Source organism: Acyrthosiphon pisum, chromosome A1 (genome assembly GCF_005508785.2).
Source record: "Acyrthosiphon pisum isolate AL4f chromosome A1, pea_aphid_22Mar2018_4r6ur, whole genome shotgun sequence".
NCBI lineage: Eukaryota > Metazoa > Arthropoda > Insecta > Hemiptera > Aphididae > Acyrthosiphon > Acyrthosiphon pisum.
The window spans coordinates 16,752,765-16,769,919 of NC_042494.1; the positions used below are offsets into that span (position 1 = coordinate 16,752,765).

General features: G+C 31.2%; 1 protein-coding gene across 3 annotated transcripts in view; it reads left to right on the forward strand.

Moving 5' to 3' along the window:
- LOC100167763 (transcription factor Sp9) overlaps nucleotides 1-17,155 on the forward strand; it is a 73,583-nt gene that overhangs the window by 26,549 nt on the left and 29,879 nt on the right. Inside the window, exon 1 of one of the 3 annotated variants that reach the window (XM_008181525.3) lies at nucleotides 13,919-14,371. The exons of the other annotated variants lie outside the window; for them this stretch is intronic. Within the exon in view, the coding sequence (XP_008179747.1) occupies nucleotides 14,294-14,371 (78 nt within the window). The 5' untranslated portion in view covers nucleotides 13,919-14,293. Of the gene's footprint in view, nucleotides 1-13,918; nucleotides 14,372-17,155 lie in introns of those variants that run through there. 3 annotated transcript variants of the gene reach the window in all.

A 17,155-nucleotide genomic window follows, 5' to 3' on the forward strand; every position in this document is an offset into this window, starting at 1 on the left:
GTACTTTGAGATTTATCGACGGACTATAATATACAACATAACATATATTTATATATATATATATATATTGACGGTATATGAAAATAGTTTTTCACTAGAGAATTCATACGCACATATTATATAGTGGTGCGCGTGTTACATAAAAATTCATAGGGCTATCATCATGCGCCGAGGGTCATGTGATATAGAAATTTGTTATTCATGGCGTTTTACACACATACACACACACACACACACACACACATTGTTGTATACCATATAAAATATATTATGGTATATATGTATGTGAACTTGTGCGCGAAGTCTGAGTGGAGTCGGGGGTAGTTTATGTATATAGTAGAAAGTGACTCTCTGACGGCGTCGGTGGTGGCAGTGGCGGTGGCGGTGGTGGCCCAGGTTGATTTATCGTTAGTGCGGCACGCCCATCGTGCGCGAGCGTAACGCCGGTCGGGGGTTTTTGTGAAAAATAAGCGGTGCCGCCGATTTCAGACGAGCCAGCGATTGATAATGGGCGGAAACGGCACTTCTAGCAGCAGACCCTGCCGACGTTCGGTATAATATATAAGACCCATGATTAGAGGGTGCAGGAGGGACGGCGATCGCGGCGGCGCTCTCGAAGAAAATGCCACGCTCTACAAATAATAAGGGAGGTATATATAAATATAATACGTCAACTTTTCTGCACACACACCACATAATCGTAATGTTATTATTACAATATTTTAAGCATATTATATAAATAAAAACTCGGCGCGTGCGTGTGTGGGAATGACGTTTGTTTGTGAATATTGTCGGTGATGGGGGGATGGGAGGGGATAGTTATACCGCTTTGACGGATGAACAATTAAAATTTTATATACGAGTTCAAAAATCGTTGGTTGTCAAAATTAAAGCCTCGATGAAAAAACATAGGAAAAAGCCACTAAAAAAAATCATTTATGGTCCAAGCCTCAAAGGCTATAAAATCATCTAAAAATATGTTTGTGCTTAACTGACATCGTATAAATGTACACTAAAAAGCATTTAAATTGACTAACATAATTTGATAAAAATTATAAATGTAGGTATTAGTTTATTAACTAATAAACAATAATATTGTAATTTACTACTTTTGATGTTGCCTATAATAACGTATAATAATATATTATTGTATTATTGTTGTATATTATATATATTATTGAAATTAGAAAAATAAATGTTATTTTTCTAAAATTGAATGTAAAAAGTTTGATAGTGTCCTAAATTAAACATTTTACTTAAAAGATGCAAAACTAGATTTTCGTGCTGCGATAGAAAATATAAACTAAGTCTTAGGCTAGAAAAACAATTATAGATTACCTATTTATAACAAAAATAATTGTGGCCTAAGAAATATTAGATATAGGTAAATATTATTATTTACATCAAGTCTATACTCTATATAATGCCCAGCTAAAAGCAATGAATGTTTAATAGATTATAAATAATTTTACATAGTTATAGTTTCATAATAACGTGTATAGGTAAATAATTACTTTCGTAAGACAATTTGAAAATATATATTTATTCTTTTACGTACAGAAATATATAAGTATCTGTATATAATTCAAAAGTGGTATGATATTTACATAATTATGTTTACGTGTTATATTTTACATATATATTAAATTTAAATTATGTCCGAATCAATTAAAATTAAATAATTTAGTGAGAAAATACTTATAATTAGTTTGAGGAAAAAATATCAACGGAGAAAATAATTACAATAATTACTCTATTCGACATAATTAATGTAATACACTTTACAGATTGTTTGTTATTTCTTATGAATAATATTTAAATATTTTCATAAAAAAAGTTACCTAGGTAGGTACTTAACATTTTTTTATTGCTTCACCTATATGAGACAGTTCATCAACTTGTTCACGGGTAGGAGCAATAATAGGTATATGTACGACAGGTGCGAAGACCTTTCGATAACCAATTTCCGATGTACCTATATAGAAAAATAAAAATCTTCGATCTTCTTCCAAAGATTAATTAAAACTGAATTTTCATTTTGTAAACCGATTAACCACCAAATCGTATCCCAAACCGGATTGTAATTTTCATGACGGTGGTCTGAGTGGCGAACGAAAAAAATTAACCCGAGAGCCGACTAATGTCTATCACGATGTGGATGAGAACGTGTTACGTGACCGGCAAGGAAGATTGGACTTTTTCCATACCTATCCTATAGTATTCGACGATAAACAACAACCACACGGAATAATGTAATATTGCATCTTTATAGAATCATTCAACATTCTGTGACTATATTATAGAAGATATAATATACATAGTCGATGAAAATAAAATTAACGCATTGTATAAGTGCTTGGAAATTATTTAATTTCGTATCAGTACCTATAGGTTTATACGTTTTAATATATATATATATATAGACTATAATGTATTTAGTCCTTACTCCTTATACAAGCCCGGATTAAGAAATTTTGAGGCCCAGGGGCCAAAGTTTTAAATGAGGCCCCTGTACGAAAAAAAAACATAGTGTATAGTATATAAATATTATTTAATATTAGGCACCTGTTATAATAAATATATAGATATTAGGAACATAGCAATAAATGATGAATATTGTATCAATTTATTTATAAATTATAATTTACAAACTTTTTCCACCGCTACATAATCATTGATTATTTTTTAGGTGATTTATACAGTGTTATAGCATATAACGAAAAAAGTAATGGACAAATCTGAGGACCCTAAATAAATTCTAACTATTGAGGCCCGGGGGCCATGCCCCCCCCCCCTGGACCCTCCACACCCCTTAATCCGGGCTTGTCCTTCACAACCTATATACTTGTATAATATAAAGACAATTTTTTTAGTCCGAACTTTGATCATTAATATATATTGCCTTACCTTTTTAGGCAGGTACCTATACAATAATATGCAATATAATATATGTACCTTATACATATTATATGGGTTAGTTTGATTATCTAAGATTGAAAATATAGATAGCAACGAATTTCCTGAAACTCTCACCCTGTAATTATATAATATTTATATATGTTATAGACAGGTACCTCATAAGAGTAATGTGTTGGAAATTAATTTTTTAACAAGTTTAATCCTTATTACGGTTACCTGTTATCAATATTAGATCCCGTATAACATATATAGTATTATACGTAGGCTGGATACAGGGAATTATTGTCTTAATAAATATATAATGTATTTATATGCATAGGCATATACAAATAGGTAGGTAGTAGGTACCTCATAATAGTATGATACGCATGTGATATTATATATGCGTACGTATATGTTACAGGATAAATATAACACAATTTTTATTGTAAAATTGTAAACATTTTGAATTTTTATATTTTATCTCATGGGCGTTTTTAATTATTAATAGGTAGTATACCTATCGCTGCTTCTCGACTGCCGACATTTTACAAAAGGTACAATAATATAAAAATTATGTTAAAATTGGTGTGATAATTATATACAGTATATATACAAGCTATATCAATTGTTATGATGCACAAAGTTTCAGTCGAATTAATAAATTAAAATCTTGTCGATTGCATCATATTATAAAAGCACTTTGCTAGACACATTGTTAGCATTTAAATTATTATATTTATACGTTAACATGATATTTAATGTACAATATAATATTATGATGATATGCATATTCAGTTTTGAAATATATATAAATACATAATATTCTGTTTGGTGCAGTACCTATATATATGTACATATTATTGTATGTATTGTTTGCGCGTTTTCGGTTTCCCGTATAGCACACAGAACCATTTTGAGTTCGTGTAAAATATTTTATTGCCCTTGTTCTGCGGATTGTTGCCACGGGAAAATAGTTTTTCACCATTTCCCTACCCTTTCTGACACCGCCGCCGCATCGCCACCGCAGCGGAGTTTTCCTCGAGGGCACGCGGTTAACGCCCACTCGCGTCTCCCGTGGCAACACGACTTCCGACCATTGGCCGCCGCCGTCGCCGCCGGGCCCTCGTGACATTAATTAATGATTCACGAAGACAGCTTGCTTTTGCCTCAGAGCAGCTCCGAAGATGGTTCGGGACGAAGCCAAAAAATAAAAATAAAAAATATTATTTCAAAAACATTTGAAATTATTTTAGGAAAACTATATACCGCGTTACAACACGTTGGATTCATATGTCACTGTCAAAGTTTTTTTAAAAATTGATTCCTTAAGTTAAAAACTATATAATATATAGGTACATCTGGTACCTATGTACCTACTTATTATAATATAAATAAAGTGCAGGATTGCGCGTTCTTAGTTTTTCAATAATTATGGTTCATGTTTGTACAGCAGATATATTTATATTGATACCGATTGCTGACTGACAAAGATAAAAATATATAGTTTATCCCATAACAATAGATCTTCTACTTATGTATTAAAAAATAACAATTTTAATTTCGTATAATCAGGGAATCGGAAATGTATATTGACCCGTGACCGCGTTTTGGGTATTGGATATTCATATTTGGGTAGGTATTAAAAATTATAAATAATATTATAATATTTTTTTATATTTGTACATGGGTTAGATACCATCTATAGTAGATGATATAGATTACATAGATACCTAAATATGATGGCAATATAAATGCATAGAAATTATATTCATGCGTTTTTAAATAGATAACTAATAATAGAAAACATCATTTGATAGTAAATAATCTGGGGTCAAAGCGTATATGAATAAAATATAAGGTTTGAAAAACGTAAATAAATATAATAGGTATAAACGATAACTTTAACTATGTTGACCTGTGGTCAAATACTTAAATTCGATTCGGAGTCAATAATTCTAGTGGACTCAAAAGAAAGTTTAAAACGGCTTTGGATAGCAGTTTAAACGTTATGACTTGTTTGTGGTGAGAGTATACTCATATATGATCATATTTCGTAGAATATAATATTATAATAGTAATAACTAATATATTATTATATTTGGAAGAAATCAACGAGTGATGACTGACGAGTATCTAATGGGAGAGTGGAAAACTGGAAAGTTAGAAAATAACTTACGATATAATGTTAATTGTTATAATACAACGATTATAACGACTATAATGCTAAAGAGTAAAGTGATTATATTTATTATAATATAGTATATAATTGATCCGACTGACAAAATGTAAACTACCTATACCTATATGGAATAGGTAAATTTATGTTAAAGGTGACCATTTAAATTACACAAAGTTAAAAGTTTCGATGTTTACGCGACTGTCTTGCAATCGACGTAACTGGACTACAACAGCTATAGTCGATAAAGCACTTATTTCTGATGCGTATGTTATCGCATCAGCACAATAATAATAATGATATGTAATAACTCGTTCATCCCACCTTGTTTTTTTAATCGTTATTATATTATAAGACAATATGATTATTTTGTTATATAAAAAAGATACAAGTGAATTATAATTTATTACAAACAGTCGTATAAAATAAAAATTAAATAAATAGATAGGTACATACACACACGCGCGTATATACCTCGATATAGGTGTACCGGTGTACATGATATATATATATATATATACATTATAAATACGATTCAATGCGCGCTTTTTCCGCTTTGTCAGTTTTTTAACGCGCTACGGCGGCGGCAATGAATCATATTGGCGGCGGCGGCGGCGGTTCGGTTAAAATTCGACCGCCGCCGCCGCCGCCGTTGTCTGGTCGCAGAGGATAATCCCCCTAAGCCTATAATTAAATACGGTCGCTTCCCCTGTAATTATAGCCTGTAAATTTTCGTCCCGTCCATCCGGACGGATTGTATATATACGCGCGCACGCACACGCATACGCACACACACACACACACACAAACGCACACGCACACAAACGCACACGCACGAGGGTCCACTCGCGCCGGCCGGGTTATCTCACGGAGAATCTCCGTCCAACTCTTTCTCGCTCGCACCACATTATACCTACCTACATTATACGCGCGCGCGGAACGATGATGCTGTGTGGCACGTCTCATATTTCATACGGCCGGTTGTTATATATAGGTATATATTTATGTATTCATCGTAACACACACACGCACACACACACACACCACGTGATATAGGTAGGTTACTCGTACGCTTCACAACGCAATATAAGACATTCGCGTATAATATGTTTATATTGTACCTATATATATATATTATATAGGTACGCGCAATAATATTATACAAAACGTTTTCGTTCGCGAGTCGTAAATTATATAAACATTGGCCCTGCATAATAACGATATTATTTGTGACTTTTTTTTTTTCATGCACTATGTGGTCGTATATAGTATGCGAGTGTGTGTGTGTAATAAGGACACGCATATTATACTGCAAGGCGTAACAGAAAGACCTGACGAAAAGAAAAAAAAAATGATGCTATTTAAACGCATGACAACATTATATTATGATTAGTAAATAATTTAAGAAATATCATGTCAGCAAATTTCCAAATTTGTTTATTACGGTCCAAATTTATTTTTAATCAAAAAAAAAAAAAAAAATATTGATATTTTAAAAAATTCCAAAATATAAACTACTTGACATAGATAATTGTTTTAATAATCGGATTCACAAATTGATTAATTTGCAGAATATATCCAAAAAAATTTGAATCAAATTTAAAATTTTTTATTTTCAGTGTTAAAAAATAAGAATAATTTTTTGTATAACATATGTGTAGCGCATGCAAGTGACTGTAATTTAAATATTGATTAGAACAAAAGTTGTTCCAAAAGTCAGTTCTATCAGTTACACTCTGTATATATATATTATTATACGAGTATGCGTGTAGGTAATATGTACCTACAATATACTCTCTATTTTATAGTATTCCGTAGTAGGTATGCCCTGGCTAAGTAAGACGTGTACCTGCGAGAGACCTGCGAGTGATTATATTAATATACAGGAACAGCTTTGGGCCGTATCATTATAACGTGTCACAATCTAAATATTATTAGATATATTATATGCACATTGCACACGAGCACATATTATTATGTACCTATATAATATTTATGTGTGTCGTGTACTCCCGTGTGATGTATACTATTTGCGCCTGTCTGTGTGAGTGTGTTCCCGCGGCCAATCAATAACGCACGGTCTTAACCCTGAGGTCACGCGCGGTGAATATTTCATGGGTTTTTGTATTATTTAGTGTGAAAACGACTTGAATCAATCGTCGCGTGTGTATTATATTCGTATTGTACAACCTCTGAATATATTATATATAATTTTCAAAGCAGTCGTAAAAAAGTGTGTTTTTTTATGTGTTTTAGTTTTCTTAAAATAAAACAAAATCAATACGAAACCCAGTAATACTATAGGTATATGAGTGAAAATGGATAATGAAAAAAGTATTATGTTCTAAAATCGTAGTAGGTATACCTATAATATACATTTTATAAATTAAAATCATAATTCTCATTTCCGGCCAACCCTCCGGAAGGGTCTAACATAATAGGAACATGCCTATGTGTGTAGACGTGTACTGTACCCACTATATATAGACACGGCTATAAAGTAAATTACGAAATTACAAAATTCTTGATCCATAAATATTATATTATGAAGGAAGATAGATGCCTGCAGTCTATTGTGATGTGGTATAAACATAATAATTGATTTATAAGGGTCGTGTACACCTGCTGCAGTGTTTTTTCTAGGAAATCATTGAGCAATAACGCTTTTTGATATACGATTTTTAAACACAGAAGTTACAAACCTTGAAATATTCACTTATAAACTATAACTTACCGTAAACAGTTAACTTATTATTATTTACCTGCAGCACTTTTTAACCAGTAACTTCGTGTGGTATCCAAGCTTTTGTTTCAATATGACAAAATGTATATAAGTAGTATAAACAATTATAATAATAATATATAATAATTAAAGTTACTTTTTAAACTCGGAGTGATATTAATCATTGTGGTATTCACTATTCACCAAACTCTTCATATAAGAAGTCTAGGAATTAATATAATATTATATAAGACGTGCTGTAATAAAGAAAACAATTTATTACAAAACAAAAAAATTTCAGAAACTCGTACCGAAATATAACATATAAGGTCCATGGACACCTCGTGAATCAAATTCCGTTTAACTTTAATATAGATTATAGCTTATAAGTAATTTGTATAATACATTTCTATAGGTTAATAATTTATTGATAGGGTACTTAATATATATTATTGATTCTTTTAAATGTGTTACATACTTTGCTACTATATTTTGATCGGTTCAAAACGACGTTTAAAACTCTAATGATTCGCTGCAGCCTGCAGCCATCTGATACCGTTATTATTGGTTGTACGTTCGTAAGGGAAGTTCTTTATTGTATAGCAATAATTGCGATATTAAAATAAGAATAAATTATGTACTAAATATGTTTATTAACATTAATATTAATGCAATTTAAATTGTGGTCCATAATTAATTTCGATGGTCATTATTTCTAGATACTTAATACTTGTATATATTATATTATAACACTTTAAAAACAAAACAATTGATGCATGCGTTGAAGTAGAGGTTTTACACGCTCGTTTCTGTTTTTAATTATTTGCTGGTTAAAAAACGTATAGGTACCGTAATAACATATCAACTAGGTATATAAACCTACTATCGTATTACATTACTTAATTTATAATATGCAAAAAAAAAAACAATTATTCTCAGTTTGGTTTCGGTTCATGTATAAGTATATTATGATAACATACATATTTATTTTTCATTGAACTTATTCCCACACTGTAGAATATTTAGCCAACGATATTATAATTATGCAAAACGGTCTAAAGGTGACGCGTTAATCATCGTAAGTATACCACAGCTAGGTTGCTCTTAAAAACCAAACATCAGATCAGTTTGGTACCTACTTAAAAGCATTTATATCATATTGTATACACTATACTTATATATATTCGGCGGTAGGAACACGTAAAACGCGAAAGTTTTTGTGATATATCATAATATGTACCTACACTGTAATACGTTCCGTGAGCCATTGCGATTAAAAACAATTTTTATTTAACTGCATATAATATACCTATACTGGCATTCAATTAAGGCCACTATATAGATACTAACTACTAAGTATGAATATATTTTTAGATATCTAACTAAGTTAAACGGATTTTCGAAATGTTATAATATTATATAGGTAAGTAGGTATTTGAAAAACCTACGGTATATTAGCATGTCGTGCAACATAATTAAAATTAAAGTATATGTATTATGTAATAATATTATGACGTATAATTAACACAATCAATCAACACAACGTTGTCTACGAGGCGATAAAGCACGCCATACGATATTATTGTGCCCCGTTTTCGCTGACCCGCAGCAATAAAAATTGGAAATATCGACTTGATGCCTTTTAATATAATACAGAACGCCCACGATATTCCGTTATGTACACAGCGCGTCACGACCGCGGCAATAACCACGAACGCGCGGTGGTCGTGACGTATGCGCGCGTCCAACACTCGAACGTTATTATGAGCTCATAATATACGATGCGATGGCTGCAGCGGTCGTCGTCCAGCGGAGTTATAGTGTCGCGCGCGTGCAGCGGGGGATCGTAACGATATAATATGTCATCGGCAAAAACGCGCGGCCGCTTCGCGCAGCACAATGTGATATCATACGGTATGACAAACGACTGCGCGGCGCACAAACGAACAACAGACGCGTCGCGATAATTATCATTGTCCGTTGTAGTACCCGTTAACAAGTGCGGGCGACAAACGAACGGGACGAACCGTATGCACACACACACACACACACACACACACATATACGTATAGTCGATTGTCGATATAGTAATAATAATAATAATAATATTGTATTATTTAGCGGGCGCCCGCGCGCGCGGCTAATTTAACGGCTGCGGCGGTGGCCAGTGGAACGGACAGAAAGACCGCGCGGTAATTATTCAAACGCATCTCCTTACACGCGCGCGCACGCACACGCACCCGTTCGCCCTCTGTTCACGTGCGAACGACGACGACGACGACGACAGCAGCAGAGCTGCAGAAACAGAGCAGCAGGAGCTGCAGCAGTAGCCCCGACGGGACTGTGATATTTTGTGATATAATATATTATTTTTTATTATAGAACTGCACGCGCGCACGCGACCGTTGAATAATAATAATAATCATATTCGAATATTTTTCATCGCCGCAGCGACGAGTCGACGACGACGACGACGACGACTATTATACGAGACACGACGCGTTCTCAATAGTCAACGTGCCCCGCGGCCGCTCCCTGTTCGCGGCGTGCACGCGCTGTCGCTCGGTCTGTCCGGGGCACCGCCGCGATAATTCAATTCCTATCGTCACACTGGTGGCGCGCAGCCGCGGGTGGGTGTATATCGGCGATAATCCGCGCACATCGCGCCGACGACCCCGCGCGCGCGACAATAATAATAATATTATAAGCAATATTACGTAAATATAACATCGTTACAGGGTCATTGCTTACGTTATTATATTATAATACTGCGGCAACGAGTCCGCAAAGTTAATTTAACATTATAACACGAATCGACCACCCCCTCGCTGTGCGAGCGAGTGTGATATATATTATACGGGGAATACGTGTGGGAAATTTAATCGAGTGATTTTTTTTTCTCTACACCTATAAACGGTCATAATATTATATTTACCATTTTCTCCACATCTCTCCCCTCGACGACCCATTCACACGACGATTTATCGTAATCGTGTTCAATCGCATCGTACGCACTAATCGTATTTTTATTTCACGTATAATAATATTATCGAAGGAACTGGCTTGCCGTTTCAAACACTATATTATAACTTTTAAGGTTATCGTGTTGGAAAAGAACAATGTTAGGTACATATTGGCAAATGGTAAGGAGGAAATTACGATTTTCCTGCAAATAAGGTACGTAATTGCCAATGATAAGAGTATTTTTTCAATGTCAAGTGTTTCTAAGTTAGTCTCTCTAAGTCATAGCAAGCAGAGATATATAAATAACTATAGGTACCTATATAACACGTCTGTTGTATACGCTCGTGTACAATATTGTACCCGCTGCATAATTACTATTATATCATAGTATACAATAATATACTTTGTACAAGATGTACGATAGTGTAATAATGCGCAATATCTAATAATAATTAATAAAAACAAATTAAGTTTTAACGAACAAAAAAATTGGATATCGTCGACGCAGACGCGGGGAGTGTTAAATGACGGTCATTATTATCACTCCCTTTTAATAGCTTAAAAATTATGTTAACGAAACCCTTTTTAAGCGTTGAACGATAAAAAAAATCGGATTCCAACGACACGTTTTACCGACAAAAAAGGATTAAGGTCAACTTTACAATATTTACAATGTATGTACAAGAGGATATAAATAAAAAAAAAATTTTTTTATTAATATTATAAACACTTATACTGAGAGGCACTTTTCTAACGATCTTCAAAAAAGCGAGAATATTATTTTTTAATAATAATATATTCTCTCCCTCATAATATCCACACGGCTTATAACAAAATATAATTTTGTTTATATATAGGTATAGTACCTATAGGTATATATATATATATATATAGAGTAATCGCACGCTTTTAATTTTCCAAGTATTATACTGTTGTATATACCTATATAGTATATATATATACTTGTAATATACCTAATTATTATTATTTTGATTCATTTTAATCATAATTAGGCGTTTAAATATAGGTATAGATACCGGTTACGTGTATACTTTATAGTATATACTAATCATATAGATTATATAGTTGAAAAATAAAAATTAACTGACTGTTACTACTTAATTTTTTTCGATTTTAATCAAAATGATTTTGGTTGTTTGGGATGAAAATATTATTTTTGGTGTTCCCGGTGTGCGTACTATATACCTATATATTTATTGCGTAACTGCGGACCAATAAATCCAATATCCGTGAGATTAGAAGCGCACACGGAGGATACCGCCTCTGGCGCCTATAAACGATTTTTGCGCCATCTAATTTAGTTGTGTTTTTTTTATCGACTGTAAAATATATAGTAGCACTTTACAATTTTAACACATTCTATTTTATTTTTTTGTATACATATATATAATAATCTATCGAAAAAACAAACATTTTCGATTTTATGAAAGGAATTTGGTATGATATATGATTTCTAGTTATAATGTGCCTGTGACGATACAATTTGTCTATTGTATGTTCTCTTTAAATATACACGCCCATGATGCCGACCTGTGTTTCGGGCGTTGTCCTAAGCCGCCCCTTTAACGCCGCTGCTGTTCGCAATCACTTAATAATTTCCATTACTTTTTTTTTTTAATGAAAAGTCAATATTAAACGTGCGAACGAGTGGTAAAATATGTTCTTTCTTAATATTTCTAAAATATTTTCAATTATATTATTACCTATAAAAAAAAAATGGATTATCAATAAATTATCAATACTTAAACTATAACACTTCCCTATATATATTATAATATACCTGATAATAATACTGCAGCTAGATAATAATACAAATTGCGAACATATAATAGTTTAAAGTCAATATCCTCGCACTTCATTTTTTATGATTTAAAATTGAGTTGTATTGCACATTTTTGGATATAATAATAATACCACCCATGAAAAGTAAATTACCCGCAGGACACAATTTTTTATTTGTTCTATCTGTTTCAAAACCCGGCCAATAAGTTTATATAAAATAAAAAATGATGGTAAAAATTGTCTCCAAGATTACACGGATATCGTTTTGACAACAATTAGGCACGACAAAAAAATACTATAAATGGTGAATATAGGCGACATATAATAATTAAAGAATAAAATATGCAGACCCCCTCCTTTTTTTCAATAATAGATACAAATTGTTGGTAACAAATTCCACTATAGTCTTAATTTTTAAATGGGATGAATACTTCGCTTGCAATATACAATGGTCATAATGTACCTATGTAATAATTTGCGACTCGATCCAAGGTGTTATCTACGACTCAATAAAATTCACCTGTTACACCGGTCGACACTTCGCATGTAAACAATTGGATGTGGATCACTTGATGACTATTTATGTATACATATTATACAGTGTGTGATGATCCCATTGTTCATCAAGTATATAACACGATATATTTTAAGTCAACGTCGAATCGGACGAAAAAACAAAACCTGTGCCCGTCTGCAACACAATATAGTACACAACGTGCGAACGCGTTGCAAACTGGCAAACGGCTGCAGATAACTAAATCTTGGAAATTGTACAAATAAAATGGACGAGTCTTGTAGAATATATATAATAACTATACATGAATTTATACATTTTTGATACTACATAGATCTAATATAGTTTACCTAGACAACATTTTAAATATTTTATAATATTTTATAGGTCTAAATTACAGTACATATAAAATATTGACAAATTTGAAATAGCTTTATTAGTTGTGTAATGGATATAAACCGTACTTATAAGTACACATGTGTTTATTAATTTTTTTACATTTTTACTAATATTACATATTTATAACATTTATAATTTATAGATATACATATATGTACAAAGTTATGTTTATACAAACCTATAATTATGTACTAATATATAATATATAGTATGGATTTTAATTTAAATTTTTTTTGACCAAAGACTATGTACAATAAATTATAAATTACATAAAACGGTATTCCATGTATATAAATACCTAATAAAATATAATATATAAGAAGGCTATTTTACGGTACCTATACAACAGCTTATAATCATGCGGCAGGTTTAATTGTTATATAACTTGTAAGTGCGGTATTGAGATGGTTTCGCTTTTGTTTTTCGAAAATTAATTAATAATTTTTTTTAAAGGTGCGTAGAACGCCGGTTTGTGGGACTAATCAAAGTGGTGGTTATATAGTGTGGGTGTAGTAAACGACTAATTATTGTTGAGCCAATGAAACGGCAAGACTCGTTTAAACCGTCTTTCCTTTTTTTTTATTAACACGGGTGTATAGATACATTTTTTTTCATAAGCCAGATTTTTATTAGTTATACTGCACCAGTCTTAAACGAAATCTCGACAAGTCTACAAGTTCGTGGGTTTTACGTGATTGTTTTTTCCCTCCAAATATTCATGTATTGTTGTAGTAGTGTCATACACACATGCACACACACACGCGTACACATATATATAAATATAAAATACTAGTGCGTATAATCGATTGTCGAAATGACCACACTTGACATGTCGTATCCGTACAGCAGCTATCATTTAGCCGAAAATTGCAACGCATTGTACTGTGAAAAAGTAAGAATAATAATATTTATAAATTAAATAGTATAATTATGTAGGTACCTAATCGTGCATCTGAAATCTGAATACAACCATATACATTAGAATAGGTTTTTAAATATTAAAAATGGTACCTATATGTTTGCCTTTTGGTGATTTTAGATATATTATACGATTATTTATTTTGAGCGTACATCACGATCATATTTAAGTTTAAAACTGTATTAATTATTTGAGATACACCGCTGTATAAATAAAAAATAAAAGTACAGTTGATATAGGTTCTCTAAATCAAGTATCATCAATAAGTACATTTAGTAAATACAATATATACATATAATGGACGGTGTATACATATGGTATAGTACTATAATAGTGTATATCGACTATTGTTAACCTGCGTGCATAAATTAACCCGTACAGAAAACATTTTGAACTATAGGCATACTAAAATATATATATGTATATACTTATAGGTACTAGGCAGTGGTGCAGCCAGGATTATGAAATGGGGGGGGGGGGAGGTAAATATAAATTAAACCAAGTTTTTTAAAGTTTTCGGGGAAATAATGTCAATGGTGCGGAGGAGGTTAAAAACCCAAAACCCCTCTGGTTACGCTACAAAGGTGTGATGTATAGTATATTATATAAATTATTAAGATGTATATTTTAATATTTGTTTAAAATTTTTAATAATTATTAAAAATATATTATATTATTCTTAAACATAAATGAAACTCAGAATAATGTTTATTAATATATTATGTGGGATATTATATGTATCTTTTTTTTTTTTTAATACTTTTAAAATAGTTCTAATAACAACTAAATATTTTATGGTTGCCAATAAACCTATAATTGACACAGCAAAAAGTAAAGATATCCTTATAATATAGATCTTAAATAACTATTAAGTATATTAAACTATTAAAATGTATTTATTTTTGTGAATTCAGTCAGATTAATCATCGTAGTAGAGTTCCTAAGTTTCACTTTACCTAGATAAATAAAGCTTCTTAATGGAAAAAACGTGTCTCTTAAACTTATACTATAAACTTTTTAATAATCTAAATAAAATTTAGAATTAAATAGATAATTTAAAAATCAGCAATAATACAATTAAAAAAACTTGTTTTTTATTTTAGCTATTATTATTACTTATTGGTTATTATAGGTTATTTGTAAAAACTGTAAACAATTATATAAAAAGTAAATTACTTCTGAATTTAATAACTCATTAAATCTTGTTTTTTTTTTTAAATTCCAACTACTATTATAAAATAATATTAACATTGATTGAATTTTTAATCGAATTTTTTTTTTATTATTACCTCATAAGTAATAACTCATAACGTTACATGTATACATTATTACAACGATTATCACAGATATTAACAAGAATAAACTCACATTTTCAGTATATAACTATTGCAGTGTCGGTATATCAGTTATATCTATAGTAAAGACTAAACGTGCAGATTTCTAAATCTATATGTATAGTTACCTTATAATTTATATCGGTATTGTAAATATTTAATTTAAAGAATCCTTTTTTTGTTTCAATAATATTATAACCTAATCGTATAGGTACCTATATGCAAACTATTATACTATTTCATATTTGTCTATTTATTTACCTTTCGTAAATACATAGTTTGGACAATTATTTTATATTGTTTCTCAACAAGTGCGCACAATTAAATGGTTAAACGGCGGGTGTACCTATTATATAGGTATATAATATAAACTTATAAGGTATTAATAATAATATTTTATGTATATACTTTATATATACCAGTTATTGTGATTTGTGAATAATGTTTTGCGTTTGGCTCACGGGCAAGAATCAGTGTAAAACCTATCATATATACCTATTGGCTATTATATATAGTATAGGTACCTATATATAATAGCTAATATAGTATATACCTATATATTATAATATATTTAGTAATGTTTAATATACTCCTACACTCGTCATATATATATACTGTGCCATAATATAAGTACCTACATTGTGGCACTTTGATATTATAATATATTTCCTAGGATATAATATAAAGTGATAAATTTATAATTTTTTTTTTATAATAATTTATAATATCAACATTTTTTTATTTAAAAATCGTCCATGTGCACATAAATAATTATACATATGTTTACGAACCTATATAATAGTTATTACTCTATATTTGCAAATGATCGATTGAAATATTAAAGTTTACCGTTCTCAGATAATATATATGTGCATATTATTATATACCTACACTGCGCCGCGTGCAGTATATGCGTGAACTAAACGGGCATATTAAATTATATTTATGGGCTCATAAAACTGAAATCAGTCGCGGCCTTGTTTATGCACCGATGAAATTTATGACGCTAGCTCATTAACCCCCCTGTCCTCCACCCTTATACACAACCATTGAGCTCCCCAAATTCTCTCATATCCTCTTAAGTTTTGATAGAATATAAATCAACACGCGCGCACCAGATAGTACATTGTCAAAGCCCTTTTTATATACATAATATATTACCTACGTACATAAATTAATAATAATTATTAAATTATTAAAACTATTTGCAAAACCATAGAATTTGATTAATCATATAGGTACCCATATATTACATAGGTACATTTATATTTTATCATAACTCTACAACACAATATATAATATTATATAAACATATATTTACTCCTTAAACTTCAGACTTCATATTCCTTTTACATTTTGATACTATTTAGATATTTAAAAAAAAAGTCTGTAAAAGTACTATTTAAGCACAGCTCTGCAGTTG